Raw genomic sequence first — 16,757 nt, 5'->3', positions numbered from 1 at the left:
TCCCTCAGTACTGCCCCTCCGACAGTGCGTCATTCCCTCAGTACTGCCCCTCCGACAGTGCGTCATTCCCTCAGTACTGCCCCTCCGACAGTGCAGCGCTCCCTCAGTACTGCCCCTCCGACAGTGCGTCATTCCCTCAGTACTGCCCCTCCGACAGTGCGTCATTCCCTCAGTACTGCCCCTCCGACAGTGCGGCACTCCCTCAGTACTGCCCCTCCGACAGTGCAGCGCTCCCTCAGTACCGCCCCTCCGACAGTGCAGCACTCCCTCAGTACTGCCCGTCCGACAGTGCGGCACTCCCTCAGTACTGCCCCTCCGACAGTGCAGCACTCCCTCAGTACTGCCCCTCCGACAGTGCAGCGCTCCCTCAGTACTGCCCCTCCGACAGTGCAGCACTCCCTCAGTACTGCCCCTCCGACAGTGCAGCACTCCCTCAGTACTGCCCCTCCAACTGTTCTGCTCTCGCTCAATATTGCACCTCTGACAGTGCAGTGCTCCCTCACAGGAGTGTTATAAGACAAAACTTTGTCACTGAGCCACATAAGGAGAAATGAGGGCAAATGACCAAAATGTTGTCAGAGATAAGTTTAAAGGAGGAAATAGGTTTAGGGAGGGGTTAGAGAGGGAAATCCAGAGCTTGAGGCCTCAGCAGTTGAAAGCACGACCACCAATGGTGGAGCGATTATAATCAGGGATGTGCAGAAGGCCAGAATTGGAGGAGTGGAGATATCTCATGGGATGGGGGTGTAAGTTGAGGTGCTGGAGGCTATTCATTCCCCAGAACCAGATCCAGCAATGCCTCCTTTCTTGTTGGGCTGGAAACGTACTGATCAAGTTTCCAGTAAAGTGGACAAAGGAGAACCAGTTGATGTGGTATATTTGGACTTTCAGAAGGCTTTCGACAAGGTCCCACACAAGAGATTAATGTGCAAAGTTAAAGCACATGGGATTGGGGGTAGTGTGCTGACGTGGATTGAGAACTGGTTGTCAGACAGGAAGCAAAGAGTAGGAGTAAACGGGTACTTTTCAGAATGGCAGGCAGTGACTAGTGGAGTGCCGCAAGGTTCTGTGCTGGGGCCCCAGCTGTTTACATTGTACATTAATGATTTAGACGAGGGGATTAAATGCAGTATCTCCAAATTTGCGGATGATACTAAGTTGGGTGGCAGTGTGAGCTGCGAGGAGGATGCTATTAGGCTGCAGAGTGACTTGGATAGGTTAGGTGAGTGGGCAAATGCATGGCAGATGAAGTATAATGTGGATAAATGTGAGGTTATCCACTTTGGTGGTAAAAACAGAGAGACAGACTATTATCTGAATGGTGACAGATTAGGAAAAGGGAAGGTGCAACGAGACCTGGGTGTCATGGTACATCAGTCATTGAAGGTTGGCATGCAGGTACAGCAGGCGGTTAAGAAAGCAAATGGCATGTTGGCCTTCATAGCGAGGGGATTTGAATACAGGGGCAGGGAGGTGTTGCTACAGTTGTACAGGGCCTTGGTGAGGCCACACCTGGAGTATTGTGTACAGTTTTGGTCCCCTAACTTGAGGAAGGACATTCTTGCTATTGAGGGAGTGCAGCGAAGGTTCACCAGACTGATTCCCGGGATGGCGGGACTGACCTATCAAGAAAGATTGGATCAATTGGGCTTGTATTCACTGGAGTTCAGAAGAATGAGAGGGGACCTCATAGAAACGTTTAAAATTCTGACGGGTTTAGACAGGTTAGATGCAGAAAGAATGTTCCCAATGTTGGGGAGGTCCAGAACCAGGGGTCACAGTCTGAGGATAAGCCATTTAGGACCGAGATGAGGAGAAACTTCTTCACCCAGAGAGTGGTGAACCTGTGGAATTCTCTACCACAGAAAGTAGTTGAGGCCAATTCACTAAATATATTCAAAAGGGAGTTAGATGAAGTCCTTACTACTCGGGGGATCAAGGGTTATGGCGAGAAAGCAGGAAGGGGGTACTGAAGTTTCATGTTCAGCCATGAACTCATTGAATGGCGGTGCAGGCTAGAAGGGCTGAATGGCCTGCTCCTGCACCTATTTTCTATGTTTCTATGTTTCTATGTTCTCCTGAACACACCAGAAATTGTTCCACCTCTCTGCCCTTTACAATGATAATTATCCCAGTCTGTATTAGAATAGTCGCAGTATCCCACTATCACTACTCTCTGGTTCTTGTATCTCTGTAATTTCTCTTCAAATTTGCTCCTCCATATTTTTCCCTACTAGTTGTTGCCTATAGTATTAGTATTAGGTAGTACCTCGTATCGAGGATGACTTGCTTCCACACCAAAAAGGGATGAGTTCACAGGTGTTTCAATGAGGGTCCTGACATTCTGGGTCCCAAAGGGGGTGGAAGATGCCTGTGCGTGGATTTTTTTAACGTGGGGTGACCGTTGCACACCAGCCACCACACGGGGCTTGACAGAGGGTCCAGTGGCAAGGATTAACCAGGACGACTGGAGACCAGCTCTGCTGCACGGACCCAGTGTGCACACATATTGCAGTGTGGGCTGGGCCCGTGCTGCCCCTGGGCCCTCGCCTCTCCTGGGCCCCGATCACGTTCCTCTACAATCTCTCACCGCTCCTTCGCCCCGACCTCGCCGCTCCTGCTGTACCTGCCCACGCTCCAATCAGGGACCTGGATTATGGTGATGTTCAATCCAGTCGCCCTCTTCGCTGCTGTCGCCTTCGTGGACCGGCTCGTGGACCGGCTCGTGCTGTCCCTTGCAGTGGCTGCCGCCATGCTGCTCCAGGGCACAATGTACAGCAGGCACCTCGAGTCGCTGGAGAAATCCCACCAGCGATGTCTCTGCAATATCCTACAAATCCCCTGGGAGGACAGACGCACCAAGGTTAGCGTCCTCGACCAGGCCCAACATCCCCAGCATCGAAGCACTGACCACACTCGACCAGCTCCGCTGGGCAGGCCACAGTCCGCCTGGCCCCTGACACGAGACTCCCCAAAGCAAGCGCTCTACTCGGAACTCGACCCGGCAAGCGAGCCCCAGGTGGGCAGAGGAAACGTTACAAGGGACACCCTGAAAGCCTCCCTGATAAAGGACAACATTCCCACCGACACCTGGGAGTCCCTGGCCATAGACCGCCCTGAGTGGAGGCAGTGCATCCGGGAGGGTGCTGAGCACCTCGAGTCTCATCGCCGAGAGCGTGTCCCACCCTCCCCTCCCCTCCCCTCACCTTCCTCTCCTCTTCCCCGCACCCTCCTCTTCCCCGCACCTCACCCTCCTCTTCCCCGCATCCTCCCTTCCTCTCCCCTTCCCTCACCTCCCTCACCCTCCCCTCCTCTCCCCTTCCCTCACCCTCCGGTGATCTTATCGAAGATAAGGGGTAAGCCATTTAGGACCGAGATGAGGAGGAATTTCTTCACCCAGAGAGTGGTGAACCTGTGGAATTCTCTACCACAGAAAGTTGTTGAGGCCAATTCACTAAATATATTCAAAAGTGAGTTAGATGAGGTCCTTACTGCTAGGGGGATCAAGGGGTATGGCGAGAAAGCAGGAATGGGGTACTGAAGTTGAATGTTCAGCCATGAACTCATTGAATGGTGGTGCAGGCTCGAGGGGCCGGATGGCCTACCCCTGCCCCTGCTCCTGCTCCTATCTGTGATGCTGTGTCCCACCTGTGCCGGGTATCGGAGCTCAGTCACCCGGAGCCGCTGTCAGTGAGCCCGGGCCCGGGGGGAGGGGCCGCTCCACTCCGGAAGTGCTTCCGGCCCGCACCGGAAGTGGCGGTTTAAAGGCTTTTTTTTGTCCGTTTTCCCTTTTGAGTTTACCTGCAAAACATAAAAATATTAAACGGTGCCACCCGACCTGGGTGGCACTCCCGACATTTACAAGGCCCTTTTTTTTGTTCTGCCCCCTATAAAAGGGAAGGTTTTTTTTGTCCGTTTTCCATTTAACGGGTTTTCAGCTGACATGGCGGGAGCGAGTCAAGTCGCGTGCTGATTGGCTGATGGGCAGCCAGTGAGGGCCCGGCTTGCTGGGAGGTGCTCAATATAAGAGGCGGCGTCACACGGCCGCGAGTCTCAGTCCGACCGCCAGAATGGTGAGTGAGGGAGGGAGCGGCTTTCTCCCCCTCCCCTCCCCCCGCTCCCCCTCCCCCGGCTCCCCCTCCCCCCCCCTCCCCCGGCTCCCCCTCCCCCCCCCTCCCCCGGCTCCTGTGTCGGTGAGAGGGAGGGGGACTGAGTGAGAGGGGCGTGAGGGAGGGAGCGGCTTTCCTCCCCTCCCCCCCTCCCCTCCCCTCCCCCTCCCCTCCCCCCGCTCCTGTGTCGGTGAGAGAGGGGGAGGGGAGAGAGAGAGAGGGGGAGGGGAGAGGGGTGTGAGGGAGGGAGCGGCTTTCTCCCCTCACCCCCCCCTCCCCCGGCTCCTGTGTCGGTGAGAGAGAGCGGGCGGGCGGGGAGGGGGACTGAGTGAGAGGGAGGGAGTGACCTCCCCCTCCCCCTGTGTCGGTGAGTGAGAGGGGGGTGAGGGAGGAGAATGCCCGGGCCCAGGTTGTGAGGCGAGCCCGGGGCCTAGCGCGGGGTGTTGAGGCCCGGGACTGGGCCCGCGGCCTGGCCACGTGGAGGCGGCGGTGCGGGGTTGGGAGGGACCGGGCCCCATGTAACCCCGCCATGCTGCACACCCTCAGCCCTTGGGCTAGCTGCCCTGCCGGCTCAGCCCCGGGTCCCATGGCCGCTCGGTGAAGCAGATTTCCGCCCTCTCTACATTGCTTCACCCCGAGTCCCAGCGTCGCTCGGTTCCTGCAGCAGGTTCCCCCCACAGACACACATCCACCCTGGCCCTGTCAGTCCCAGGGAGTGCAGCCCGACTCTGTCTCCTGGAGACCGGCTGGGCTGCCTGCCCTCCCTCCGAGGTCCCTGTACACAAGCGCAATACTGCAGTCCCCTGAATACAAACAGGTCAGGCGGCGTGTGTGGGGAGGTGTGCTTTACTCTGTATCTAACCACCTGTACCTGCCCTGGGAGTGTTTGATGGGACAGTGTAGAGGGAGCTTTACTCTGTATCTAACCCCCTGTACCTGCCCTGGGAGTGTTTGATGGGACAGTGTAGAGGGAGCTTTACTCTGTATCGAACCCCCTGTACCTGCCCTGGGAGTGTTTGATGGGACAGTGTAGAGGGAGCTTTACTCTGTATCTAACCCCCTGTACCTGCCCTGGGAGTGTTTGATGGGACAGTGTAGAGGGAGCTTTACTCTGTATCTAACCCGTGTTGTACCTGCCCTGGGAGTGTTTGATGAGACAGTGCAGAGGGAGCTTTTCTCTATCTTCAGTCATCAACACTATGGAATTCCCACCCCTCTAAAGCTAACGTCTGACCAAACTTTTGGTAAAATCTGGCCTTGCTCATAATTTTTTTCTACACCTTGGGATCCTTTTTTTTTCTTTATGCCTTGGTGTTTTTTTACATTAAAGGCACTTGGTAAATGTATGTTGAGGGGTTAGTAAAGAATCTGCTGCAGGCATTGTGATACTAGGTTGATTCTGGGGGTTGACTTATGAGGAAAGGTTGAGTAGGTTGGGCCTCTACTCATTGGAATTCAGAAGAATGAGAGGTGATCTTATCAAAACTTAAGATTGAGGGGACTTGACAAGGTGGATGCAGAGAGGATGTTTCCACTGATGGGGGAGACTAGAACTAGGGGGCATGGTCTTAGAATAAGGGGCCACCCATTTAAAACTGATGAGAAATTTCTTCTGAGGGTTGTAAATCTGGAATTTGCTGCCTCAGAATTATGCAAGCTGGGACATTGTCTATCTCGGTCATAAATGTATTCAGTTTCTTAACCGATAAGGGGTTATAGGGAGCAGGCAAGGAAGTGGAGCTGAGTCCATGATTGTATTAAATGGCAGAGCAGGCTCAAGGGACTGGATGGCCCACTCCTGCTCCTATTATGTTCTTATGCTGACCCTGTGTCCTCTTGTCCAGGTGTTGTTACATGTGCTCTTCGAGCATGCTGCTGGCTATGCACTGCTGGCGGTTAAAGAAGTTGAGGAGATCGGCCTGCTTCTGCCTCAGGTAAGCTTGTGTCGGTGGGGAGTGTGTGTAACGTCTGCTTCAATAACTTTCAGCGCCAAATTTTTCTAAAGTGTTGTGGGTGGGCACAAGCGGCTGTTCTGTGCCTGACAATGCAGTGAGAAGTTTGGCCAGGCTGTTTGTGGGGAATGCTGGATAGGAGCCATAGAAATTTAGTGCAGAAGGAGGCCATTTCGACCCATCGTGTCTGCGCCGGTCGACAGAGCCCCACACTGCCCTCGGTCAGTGGCCCGAAAGGTTACATATGAACAATAACGGAAAGGCTGAACCCTAATCCAGTCCACCTCGCACAACTGCGTCACCCCTTACACTAAAACAATCTACACTCCACCCCAACTGGAGTCATGTGATCTCCTGGGAGAGCCAAAATCCACAAAAACTCAGGCCAATTTAGGGAGAAAAAATCTGGGAAAATTCCTCTCCAGGCGATCGACACTGGTCCAGGAGATCACCCTGGCCGTATTCTATTCCCTGCAGTACTTACCATTATATCTGCTCCGTCCAACAAAAGGTCATCCAGTCTAATCCCAATTACCAGCTCTAGGTCTGTAACCCTGCAGGTTACTGCACTAAGTGCCCATCCAACCATCTCTTAAATGTGGTGAGGGTTTCTGCATCCACCACTCCCCAGGACATAAGAATTAGGAACAAGAGTAGGCCATCTAGTCCCTCGACGCTGTTCCGCCATTCAAAAAGATCATGGCTGATCTGGCCGTGGACTCAGCTCCACTTACCCGCCCGCTCCCCATAACCCTTAATTCCCTTATTGGTTAAAAATCTAACTGATTTGAATACATTCAATGAGCTAGCCTCAACTGCTTCCTTCGGCAGAGAATTCCACAGATTCTCAACCCTCTGGGAGAAGAAATTCCTTCTCAACTCGGTTTTAAATTGGCTCCCCCGTATTTTGAGGCTGTGCCCCCTAGTTCTAGTCTCCCCGACCAGTAGAAACAACCTCTCTGCCTCTATCTTGTCTGTCCCTTTCATTATTTTAAATGTTTCTATAAGATCACCCCTCATCCTTCTGAACTCTTAACGAGTAGAGACCCAGTCTACTCAATCTATCATCATAAGGTAACCCCTCATCTCTGGAATCAGCCTAGTGAATCGTCTCTCTACTCCCTCCAAGGCTAGTATATCCTTAAGTAAGGTAAGGTGACCAAAACTGCATGCAGTACTCCAGGTGCGGCCTCACCAATACCCTGTACAGTTGCAGCAGGACCTCCCTGCTTTTGTACTCCATCCCTCTCGCAATGAAGGCCAACATTCCATTCGCCTTCCTGATTACCTGCAAACTAACTTTTTAGGATTCATGCACAAGGACCCCCAGGTCCCTCTGCACTGCAGCATGTTGTAATTTCTCCCCATTCAAATAATATTCCCTTTTCCCAAGGTGGATGACCTCACATTTTCCGACATTGTATTCCATCTGCCAAACCTTAGCCCATTCGCTTAACCTATCTAAATCTCTTTGCAGCCTCTCTGTGTCCTCTACACAACCTGCTTTCCCACTAATCTTTGTCATCTGCAAATTTTGTTACACTACACTCTGTCCCCTCTTCCAGGTCATCTATGTATATTGTAAACAGTTGTGGTCCCAGCACCGATCCCTGTGGCACACCACTAACCACCGATTTCCAACCCGAAAAGGACCCATTTATCCTGACTCTGCTTTCTGTTAGCCAGCCAATTCTCTATCCAAGCTAATACATTTCCACTGACTCCATGTACCTTTATCTTCTGCAGTAACCTTTTGTGTGGCACCTTATCGAATGCCTTTTGGAAATCTAAATACACCACATCCATCGGTACACCTCTATCCACCATGCTCGTTATATCCTCAACGAATTCCAGTAAATTAGTTAAACATGATTTCCCCTTCATGAATCCATGTTGCGTCTGCTTGATTGCACTATTCCTATCTAGATGTCCCGCTATTTCTTCCTTAATGATAGCTTCAAGCATTTTCTCCACTACAGATGTTAAACTAACTGGCCTATAGTTACCTGCCTTTTGTCTGCCCCCTTTTTTAAACAGAGGCGTTACATTAGCTGCTTTCCAATCCGATGGCCCCTCCCTAGAGTCCAGAGAATTTAGGTAGATTATAACAAATGCATCTGCTATAACTTCTGCCATCTCTTTTAATACCATGGGATGCATTTCATCAGGACCAGGCGACTTGTCTACCTTGAGTCCCATTAGCCTGTCCAGCACTACCCCCCTAGTGATAGTGATTGTCTCAAGGTCCTCCCTTCCCACATTCCCGTGACCAGCAATTTTTGGCATGGTTTTTGTGTCTTCCACTGTGAAGACCGAAGCAAAATATTTGTTTAAGGTCTCAGCCATTTCCCATTGTTAAATCCCCCTTCTCATCTTCTAAGAAACCAACCTTTACTTTAGTCACTCTTTTCCATTTTATATATCGGTAAAAGCTTTTACTATCTATTTTTATGTTTTGCGCAGGTTTACTTTGGTAATCTATCTTTCATTTTCTTTATTGCTTTTAGTCATTCTTTGCATGGGGGCGGGGGGAAACTGGTCTCTTGCACTGAATGGTGTCATAGGATTCTTAGCAAAATAGCCGGTTGGGATTTTAGTTTTAACACCTTGTCCCAATATGCCACCTCTGACCATGCAACGCTCGTATGATATTGAACTGAAGTGTAAGCCCAGATTGTGATTTGGGCTCTGAGTCCTCGGCCTTCTCTACAGGCAGCTGGAAATTCACACCGCCTTGGCCTGGAAAGAGAAATGCTGGATTCATATTTTGGATATGTTTGATCCCTCAAACCTTATCCTTTCTCATATTGTATATTGGATTTCCAGAAAGCATTCGCTAAGATATCTCAAGGTTACTGCACAAAATAAAAGTTCAGTGTTGGGGATAATATATTCGCATGGATTGAGGATTGTCGAACTAACAAAGCAGAGTTGGGATAAATGGGTCATTCTCTGGTTGGCAAACTAACTAGTGGGGTGCCACAGGCTGGAACCTCAACTATTTACAATTTATATTAATGATTTGGATGAAGGGACCGTGTGTAACATAGCCAGGTTTGCTGATCCAGAGATAGGTGGGAAAGCAAGTTGTGAGGAGGACGAAAATAATCTACAAAAGGATATCGATTGGCTCAGTGAGCAGGGAAAAATTTGGCAGATGGAGTATACGGTGGGAAAATGTGTTTTTGCTATCAGTTTTGAAACCATTTTTCTGTTTAAAAGCTGATAGTGAGGATTAGGAACATTTTGTAGTTGAGGACAAAGTCGGTTGAAGTATTGCAGGCTCTCTGAACTCATGCTTTCAACAATGAAAATTGCTCATCTAAAACAAACTCAAGATCACACGTTGGACTTTACATCAACTGGAAAGATTTATACTCCATTGTAACTGCTGATCTTTCTCGGCTGACCTGCCCATGGTGCCACATCACTGATGTTCCCCACAAGACACATTGGCCCCACTGCCCCCAGAGTTGGTGTCTCTGCCTGAAAGGAACCATTACATTAAAAACTTACCGGGTAGTACTGACCACCTGTAGTCTGTCAAATTCTCTAACCAGGCCAGGTCTCGAGGGTGCTGGATAAAAGGTTCAACCTGTACGTGCATTGGAGGCAGTTCAGAGAAGGTTCACTTGGTTGATTCCGGAGATGAGGGGGTTGACCTCTGAGGAAAGGTTGAGGAGGTTGGGCCTCTACGCATTGGCATTCAGAAGAATGAGAGGTGATCTTATCGAAAGGTATAAGATTATGAGGGGGCTCGACAAGGTGGGTGTAGCGGGAATGTTTTAAGGAGACCTGGGTCAGGTCAGTCCTTGCAGCTCCTTGATGTGACTGTCTTCCTGTTCCAGCTGGAAGAGAGTGTGCTGACTATTGGGAAGTTCAACAACATTGTCAAACTAGTGGCATTTTCACCATTTAAATCTGCTCAGAGTGCCCTGGAAAACATCAATGCTGTTTCTGAAGGTGAGTGTTGGCTTCTCTCTCCAGTGAACACAGGTTGCTGGGGGGCCCTGGTGGGGGGGGGGGGGGGCAGGGGGCAGGGTGCTGGGCCTTGGTGGGGGGGTGCCGGGCCACCATGTGGCAACTGTCAGTTGGACTGTGTGCTTGCTCTGCTGTGGTTTGCAGGGCCATGGTGAAGAATCCGTACCCTGTCCAGCACTTGAGGCACGATCTTAGAATAAGGGGCCGCCCATTTAAAAGTGAGATGAGGAGGAATTTCTTCTGAGGGTTGTAAATCTGGAATTCGCTGCCTCAGCTGTGGAGGCTGGGTCATTGAATAAATTTAAGGCGGAGATAGACAGTTTGTTAACCAATAAGGGGTTATGGGGAGCGAGCAGGGAAGTGGAGCTGAGTCCATGATCGTATTAAATGGCTTGAGGGGCCGAATGGCCGACGACTCCTCCTATTGTGTTCTTTTCCCCCGCCTCAATGTGGTGCACTGGCTGTAGTGGAAACCCCCAACACGTGGTGTGTAGCACTGTGCCAAGTAGTTGCACTGTTTGGCCACAAGGTTGGGCCGACTGGGCTGTTAATTGGAGGTTAGGTGCAGTATTTCTAAAATCTTTGAGAAATAGTTGCTTTCTGCTGGGGGGGGGGGGGGGGGCTCTGTTGTGTGATGGTGTCTGGTATCTCCATCCACTGACTGGTGAAGTGTACTGCTAGGGGGGAGGGGGCTCTTGTGTGATGGTGTCTGGTATCTCCATCCACTGACTGGTGAAGTGAACCCGAGTGACCAGTCTGTTGCTGCCCCACCCTCGCCTCCTGTCAGACCGCTAACTGTTGGTTCTCTTCCAGGTATTGTGCATGAGGACATGAAGCTCTTGCTGGAGACCAACATGCCTGCTTCCAGCAAGAAGAAGAAGGTGGTTCTGGGGGTGGCAGATGCGAAAATCGGAGCGGCACTTCAGGAGGAGCTCGGCATTCAGTGCCAGACTGGAGGGGTGGTAACAGAAATCCTTCGAGGTAAGAAGGGGCAGTAACGAGTGGTTCTGACATTACATGGAGTGGGTAGTACGAGATTCTGCGGGTGGGAGTGTCTGGGCTTTATGGGTATATGGATGTTTGGGGACAGTGAGGTGTGAGTTGCTGATAACTGCATTGGGTTTCTGCAAGATGTCCCATTCACGCTTGTCCTTGCAAGGCTGTCTGTTCCGTTCCTGTGCTGTATTCTGAGATCCCCCCGGCAGACAAGAGATTAATGTACAAAGTTAAACATGGGATTGTGCTGACGTGGATTGAGAACTGGTTGTCAGACAGGAAGCAAAGAGTAGGAGTAAATGGGGACTTTTCAGAATGGCAGGCAGTGACTAGTGGGGTGCCGCAAGGTTCTGTGCTGGGGCCCCAGCTGTTTACACTGTACATTAATGATTTAGACGAGGGGATTCAATGTAGTATCTCCAAATTTGCGGATGACACTAAGTTGGGTGGCAGTGTGAGCTGCGAGGAGGATGCTGTGAGGCTGCAGAGCGACTTGGATAGGTTAGGTGAGTGGTCAAATGCATGGCAGATGAAGTATAATGTGGATAAATGAGGTTATCCACTTTGGTGGTAAAAACAGACAGACTATTATCTGAATGGTGACAGATTAGGAAAAGGGGAGGTGCAACGAGACCTGGGTGTCATGGTACATCAGTCATTGAAGGTTTGCATGCAGGTACAGCAGGCGGTTAAGAAAGCAAATGGCATGTTGACCTTCATAGCGAGGGGATTTGAGTACAGGGGCGGGGAGGTGTTACTACAGTTGTACAGGGCCTTGGTGAGGCCACACCTGGAGTATTATGTACAGTTTTGGTCTCTTAACTTGAGGAAGGACATTCTTTCTTTTGAGGGAGTGCAGCGAAGGTTCACCAGACTGATTCCCGGGATGGTGGGACTGACCTATCAAGAAAGACTGGATCAACTGGGCTTGTATTCACTGGAGTTCAGAAGAATGAGGGGACCTCATAGAAACGTTTAAAATTCTGACGGGTTTAGACAGGTTAGATGCAGGAAGAATGTTCCCAATGTTGGGGAAGTCCAGAACCAGGGGTCACAGTCTGAGGATAAGGGGTAAGCCATTTAGGACCGAGATGAGGAGAAACTACTTCACCCAGAGAGTGGTGAACCTGTGGAATTCTCTACCACAGAAAGTTGTTGAGGCCAATTCACTAAATATATTCAAAAAGGAGTTCGATGAAGTCCTTACTACTCGGGGGATCAAGGGGTATGGCGAGAAAGCAGGAATGGGGTACTGAAGTTGCATGTTCAGCCATGAACTTATTGAATGGTGGTGCAGGCTCAAAGGGCCGAATGGCCTACTCCTGCACCTATTTTCTATGTTTCTATGGCTTGGTGTACTGACGGCTTTTTGTGTTGTAGGGGTGCGGCATCACTTCCACTCGCTGGTCCAGGGGCTGACTGCACTTTCAGCTGCTAAAGCCCAGCTCGGTCTGGGCCACAGCTACTCCCGGGCCAAGGTGAAGTTCAATGTCAACAGGGCTGACAACATGATCATCCAGTCTATCAGCTTGTTGGACCAGCTGGACAAGGACATCAACACCTTCTCCATGAGAGTCAGGTAAAGTGCTCACTCACACCAACGGCTCAGTGTTGGCACCATTGCTCTTGTGTATAATCTGTAAATTGATGTAATGAGCACACGGTCAATATAGTGTTTTCAAAGCAAAGCAATGCAAGGGTGGGGAAAATGAAACAAATGATAAACCATTTAACACGAGTAGGAGGGACTTGAGGGTTTGGGCTTCCGAATGGAGACGTTGCCGGGTCTGTAATGTCATGCTGGAGCCTCCCTGTCCTTTTCCCAGGCAGTGCCTTCCCCCTCACTGGCTGTATAGGAAGAGGAGGCAGAGCAGGATGCCCTGTTACACCACAGCCCTGCTCCTTCTGTGGCTCGGGCTGTATTGTTGGCAGGGAGACAACTAATAACTAGGCCTGGGGAGGGGGGGGGGGCGCGTAGTGTGGTTTAATGGATGGGTTTGGGGGGGGGGTAGTGTGGTTTAATGGATGGTTTAGAGGTACCTCAGCCGTATGAGGGCTGTGTCTCAGTAGCAGCCATGACCTACCTTCTCTTCTCTCCACAGAGAATGGTATGGGTACCATTTCCCGGAGCTCATCAAGGTGGTTGCTGAGAATTACACGTACTGTCGGCTGGCAAAGATGATTGGGAACCGGAAGGAGCTGTCTGAGGAGAGTCTGGAGGCACTAGAGGAGATTGTGATGGACAGCGCCAAAGCCCAGGCTATCCTGGATGCATCCCGGAGCTCCATGGGTCAGTCTGGGGGGGTCTCTGAGCTCCATGGGTCAGTCTGGGGGGGGGGGTCTCGGAGCTCCATGGGTCAGTCTGGGGGGGTCTCGGAGCTCCATGGGTCAGTCTGGGGGGGGGGTCTCTGAGCTCCATGGGTCAGTCTGGGGGGTCTGAGCTCCATGGGTCAGTCTGGGGGGGGGGTGGTAGCCTCGGAGCTCCATGGGTCAGTCTGGGGGGGGGGTCTCTGAGCTCCATGGGTCAGTCTGGGGGGGTCTGAGCTCCATGGGTCAGTCTGGGGGGGGGGGGGTAGCCTCGGAGCTCCATGGGTCAGTCTGGGGGGGGTCTCGGAGCTCCATGGGTCAGTCTGGGGGGGGGGGGGATGTCTCTGAGCTCCATGGGTCAGTCTGGGGGGGGTCTCGGAGCTCCGTGGGTCAGTCCCGGGGCGGGCGGGCCCTGGGTGGGACTATTGCAGAGTCTGGGCGAGAGACACAGTGATGATCTGTTAAATCTGTCAATCCTCTGATTCACTGTGAGGATGATCCATGTTCTGAGTGTTCTCTCCAATTTAGGCAATGCGGTGGGCAGGGGGGGGTCTCATTCACCTAGCCATTCCTGTATGCGAGGAGAGATGTCGTTAAATATTATCTGCTTTGCTATTTACAACGAAGGGAACTGATTGAGAGGGTTCAGTTGTGGGAAGTTACTAGGGATGGGTGAGCACTTGGACCATGAGCTGATCGGAGAGAGAATGGGTTGTAAAGAGTAAGTCATGTCTAATGAACCTCGTTGAATTATTGAGGTAACTAAAGTGGTAGGTAAGGGATTGTCTATGGATGTGGTTTATATGGACATCGGGAAGGTATTTGACAAGGTTACACATAATGTGAACAAGGGCACATGGAATTAGAGGCAACCTATTGATGTGGGGAGGGAGTTGGTTAGGAGATGGAGCAGGATAATTAGCAACAGAATGGTCCCAGTTTTGATGAGATGGAGAACATTAACTTTCTTTCCACCAATGCTGCCTGACCTGAGCATCTGCCACATTCTCTTATTTCCTTACGGTAAAGGTGTACAGTAACTGGCTGTGTCAGCCTTGCCCGCACCCCAATAAACTAAACTCTGTCTCTTGGTCTGACAGGTATGGATATCTCTCCCATTGATCTCATTAACATCGAGAGCTTCTCCAACAGAGTGGTGTCTCTGGCTGAATACAGGAAGACCCTTCAGGAGTATCTGCGCTCCAAGATGGGGCAGGTGGCTCCCAACCTGGCCGCACTCATTGGGGAAGTGGTGAGTGTTGCCCTGATCTGCGGGGAGGGGGGGGGTCTTGGCAGTTAATTGGCTGCGGGTTCTGAATCTCCCCAGAGGCAGTTGTGACCCAGTCCCGGGGCGGGCGGGCCCTGGGTGGGACCCAGTCCCGGGGCGGGACTATTGCAGAGTCTGGGCGAGAGACACAGTGATGATCTGTTAAATCTGTCAATCCTCTGATTCACTGTGAGGATGATCCATGTTCTGAGTGTTCTCTCCAACCTTGGTAATGGGGAGGGGGGCATTCTACTTGTGATCATTCTCCCAGCTGCCCCTGTGCATGTGAGGAGAGATGTCGGTAAATATTGCCTGCTTTGCTATTTACAACGAAGGGAACTGTTTGAGAGGTTTTGCCCCCATGTAAAGAATTTGGAAATAATTACTAAGTGGTTTTATTGTGTTCTGGGCTAGGGTCAGCTTATAAAATGAGCTTGTCCATGAAGGATTTTAAGAAAATATGTAAAGTGTGCCTGCCCAGCACAGCCTCCCTGTACATGTGCACACAGAGCACCATCCCTGGGAGAGCTGGGGGAATCCCTGTAGCCAATTGTGAAGAAGGTTGTCTGCGGCTCCCTAAGACAGCAGGATGCAGCACCCAGGGAGCAGCTGATCACAGCCGGAAGCCCTGCTCACTTGGGAACGTGCCAGGTCTGACAGCTGTGCCTGGCCACTCTTTCCTTTGGTATTGGGGCCTGGTGGCTTTTGGTAATATGGGGAGGGAGGAGGAAGAATTGGTTCCTTAACGTGTGGGCTTGTGGTAAATGCTGAGCCTGTGAGACTCCTGACTGTCCTTTTGTTCCATTTGTAGGTGGGTGCCCGCCTGATCTCTCATGCAGGCAGTCTGACGAACCTGGCAAAGTACCCAGCCTCGACAGTGCAGATCCTGGGGGCAGAGAAAGCTTTGTTCAGGTATAGCTGCTGGGTGGCTGTAGTGATGGCAGGTTACTGGGAGTCTGTTTGATGCACTTCGGTGTGAGTGATAACTGATCCCATGCTCTGAGCAGCCAGTGTTTTACCTCGTATCCATGCTCGTGCTAATGTCTAAAGGGTTGGAACTAGAGCCCTGGATTAGGTATCTACTCACTCCTTTCATCTCCAGGTTTACATTCTAGGTCATTGAAAGTGGGCACTAAACGATACTGTTACACAATTTGCAATAATGCTTTTTCCATTGTCGTGGGGGGTGGGGGGGTGCGAGGCTGGTATTGTCAAAGGTGGGGTTGGTGAACCGCTGCAGTCCGTGTGGTGAAGGTGCTCCCACAGTGCTGTTAGGGAGGGGGTTCCAGGATTGTGACCCAGCGACGATGAAGGAACGGTGGTATATTTCCAAGTCAGGATGGTGTGACTGGGAGGGGAACGTAGAGGTGGTGGTGTTCCCATACTCCTTGTAGATGGTACACACTGCAGCCATGGTGTGCCGGTGGGAGAGGGAGTGAATGTTGAAGGTGGTGGATAGGGTGAGCTGTGAACTGGCTGCCAGTGTGTTGGCAGTGTGCTTATAACCTCAGCTTCCTTCCCTGTCTGACTGTAGGGCCCTAAAGACCAAAGGGAATACCCCCAAGTATGGCCTGATCTTCCACTCCACCTTCATAGGTAGAGCTGCTGCTAAGAACAAGGGCAGGATTTCCCGTTACCTGGCCAACAAGTGCACGATAGCGTCCAGGATCGACTGCTTCTCGGGTGAGTGGGTTCAGGGGAGCCCAGGATCGATTGCCTGCTCGGATGGTGTGGGTTCAGGGGAGTGGTCAGAAACATGCTCTGGCCGGCAAGGTGACTGCTGTGATGTTTGAGTATTTTTCGTCAACCGCATTTCACTCTTGTGAATGTTGACAACTTCCTTCTGAGCACAGCCTGCCGCAGAGAGCGTGGTCCTGCTGTGGGGAGACCGGGTCACTGACTCTAGCCCAGAGATCGGAGTCAGTGACCACTGCTTGTGGGGTAATGCTGGTACAACCTGATTAAATGGAGTAGTGTATAGGCCAGGATCCTCAGGGTTCAGTGGGGGGGTGCTGCTCCCTGGGGTTGGGGGGGGAGGGGGAGTGCTGCTCTGAGGTTTGGGGGTTCAGTGGGGGGGGGCTCTCTGGGGTTTGGGGGTTCAGGGTGGGTGCTGCTCCCTGGGGTTTGGGGGTTCAGTGGGGGTGC

General features: G+C 51.6%; 1 protein-coding gene and 2 non-coding genes across 7 annotated transcripts in view; all 3 read left to right on the top strand.

Moving 5' to 3' along the window:
- The window catches only part of nop56 (NOP56 ribonucleoprotein homolog), a 44,370-nt gene that overhangs the window by 23,768 nt on the left and 3,845 nt on the right, over positions 1-16,757 (top strand). For 3 of the 5 annotated variants that reach the window (XR_011588432.1, XR_011588435.1, XM_070866409.1), the window contains exons 1-9: positions 4,020-4,073; positions 5,954-6,043; positions 9,910-10,024; positions 10,856-11,023; positions 12,419-12,617; positions 13,141-13,328; positions 14,446-14,597; positions 15,424-15,524; positions 16,147-16,295. Coding sequence is in view for 3 of the 5 variants with exons in the window: in XM_070866409.1 (XP_070722510.1) it covers positions 4,071-4,073; positions 5,954-6,043; positions 9,910-10,024; positions 10,856-11,023; positions 12,419-12,617; positions 13,141-13,328; positions 14,446-14,597; positions 15,424-15,524; positions 16,147-16,295 (1,165 nt within the window). In the remaining 2 variants the exon portion in view is untranslated. Of the gene's footprint in view, positions 1-4,019; positions 4,074-4,386; positions 4,477-5,953; positions 6,044-9,909; positions 10,025-10,855; positions 11,024-12,418; positions 12,618-13,140; positions 13,329-14,445; positions 14,598-15,423; positions 15,525-16,146; positions 16,296-16,757 lie in introns of those variants that run through there. The other 2 variants (XM_070866410.1, XM_070866411.1) reach the window with 2 other exon arrangements.
- Positions 12,843-12,980, top strand: LOC139252955 (small nucleolar RNA SNORA51). The gene has a single exon (XR_011591749.1). It is a non-coding gene; the product is annotated as a small nucleolar RNA SNORA51 (small nucleolar RNA).
- LOC139252900 (small nucleolar RNA SNORD56) lies at positions 16,390-16,463 on the top strand. The gene has a single exon (XR_011591694.1). It is a non-coding gene; the product is annotated as a small nucleolar RNA SNORD56 (small nucleolar RNA).

The sequence above is a fragment of the Pristiophorus japonicus genome, chromosome 2 (assembly GCF_044704955.1).
Source record: "Pristiophorus japonicus isolate sPriJap1 chromosome 2, sPriJap1.hap1, whole genome shotgun sequence".
In the NCBI taxonomy this organism is placed as follows: domain Eukaryota; kingdom Metazoa; phylum Chordata; class Chondrichthyes; family Pristiophoridae; genus Pristiophorus; species Pristiophorus japonicus.
This window is presented reverse-complemented; position numbering and strand designations above follow the sequence as displayed.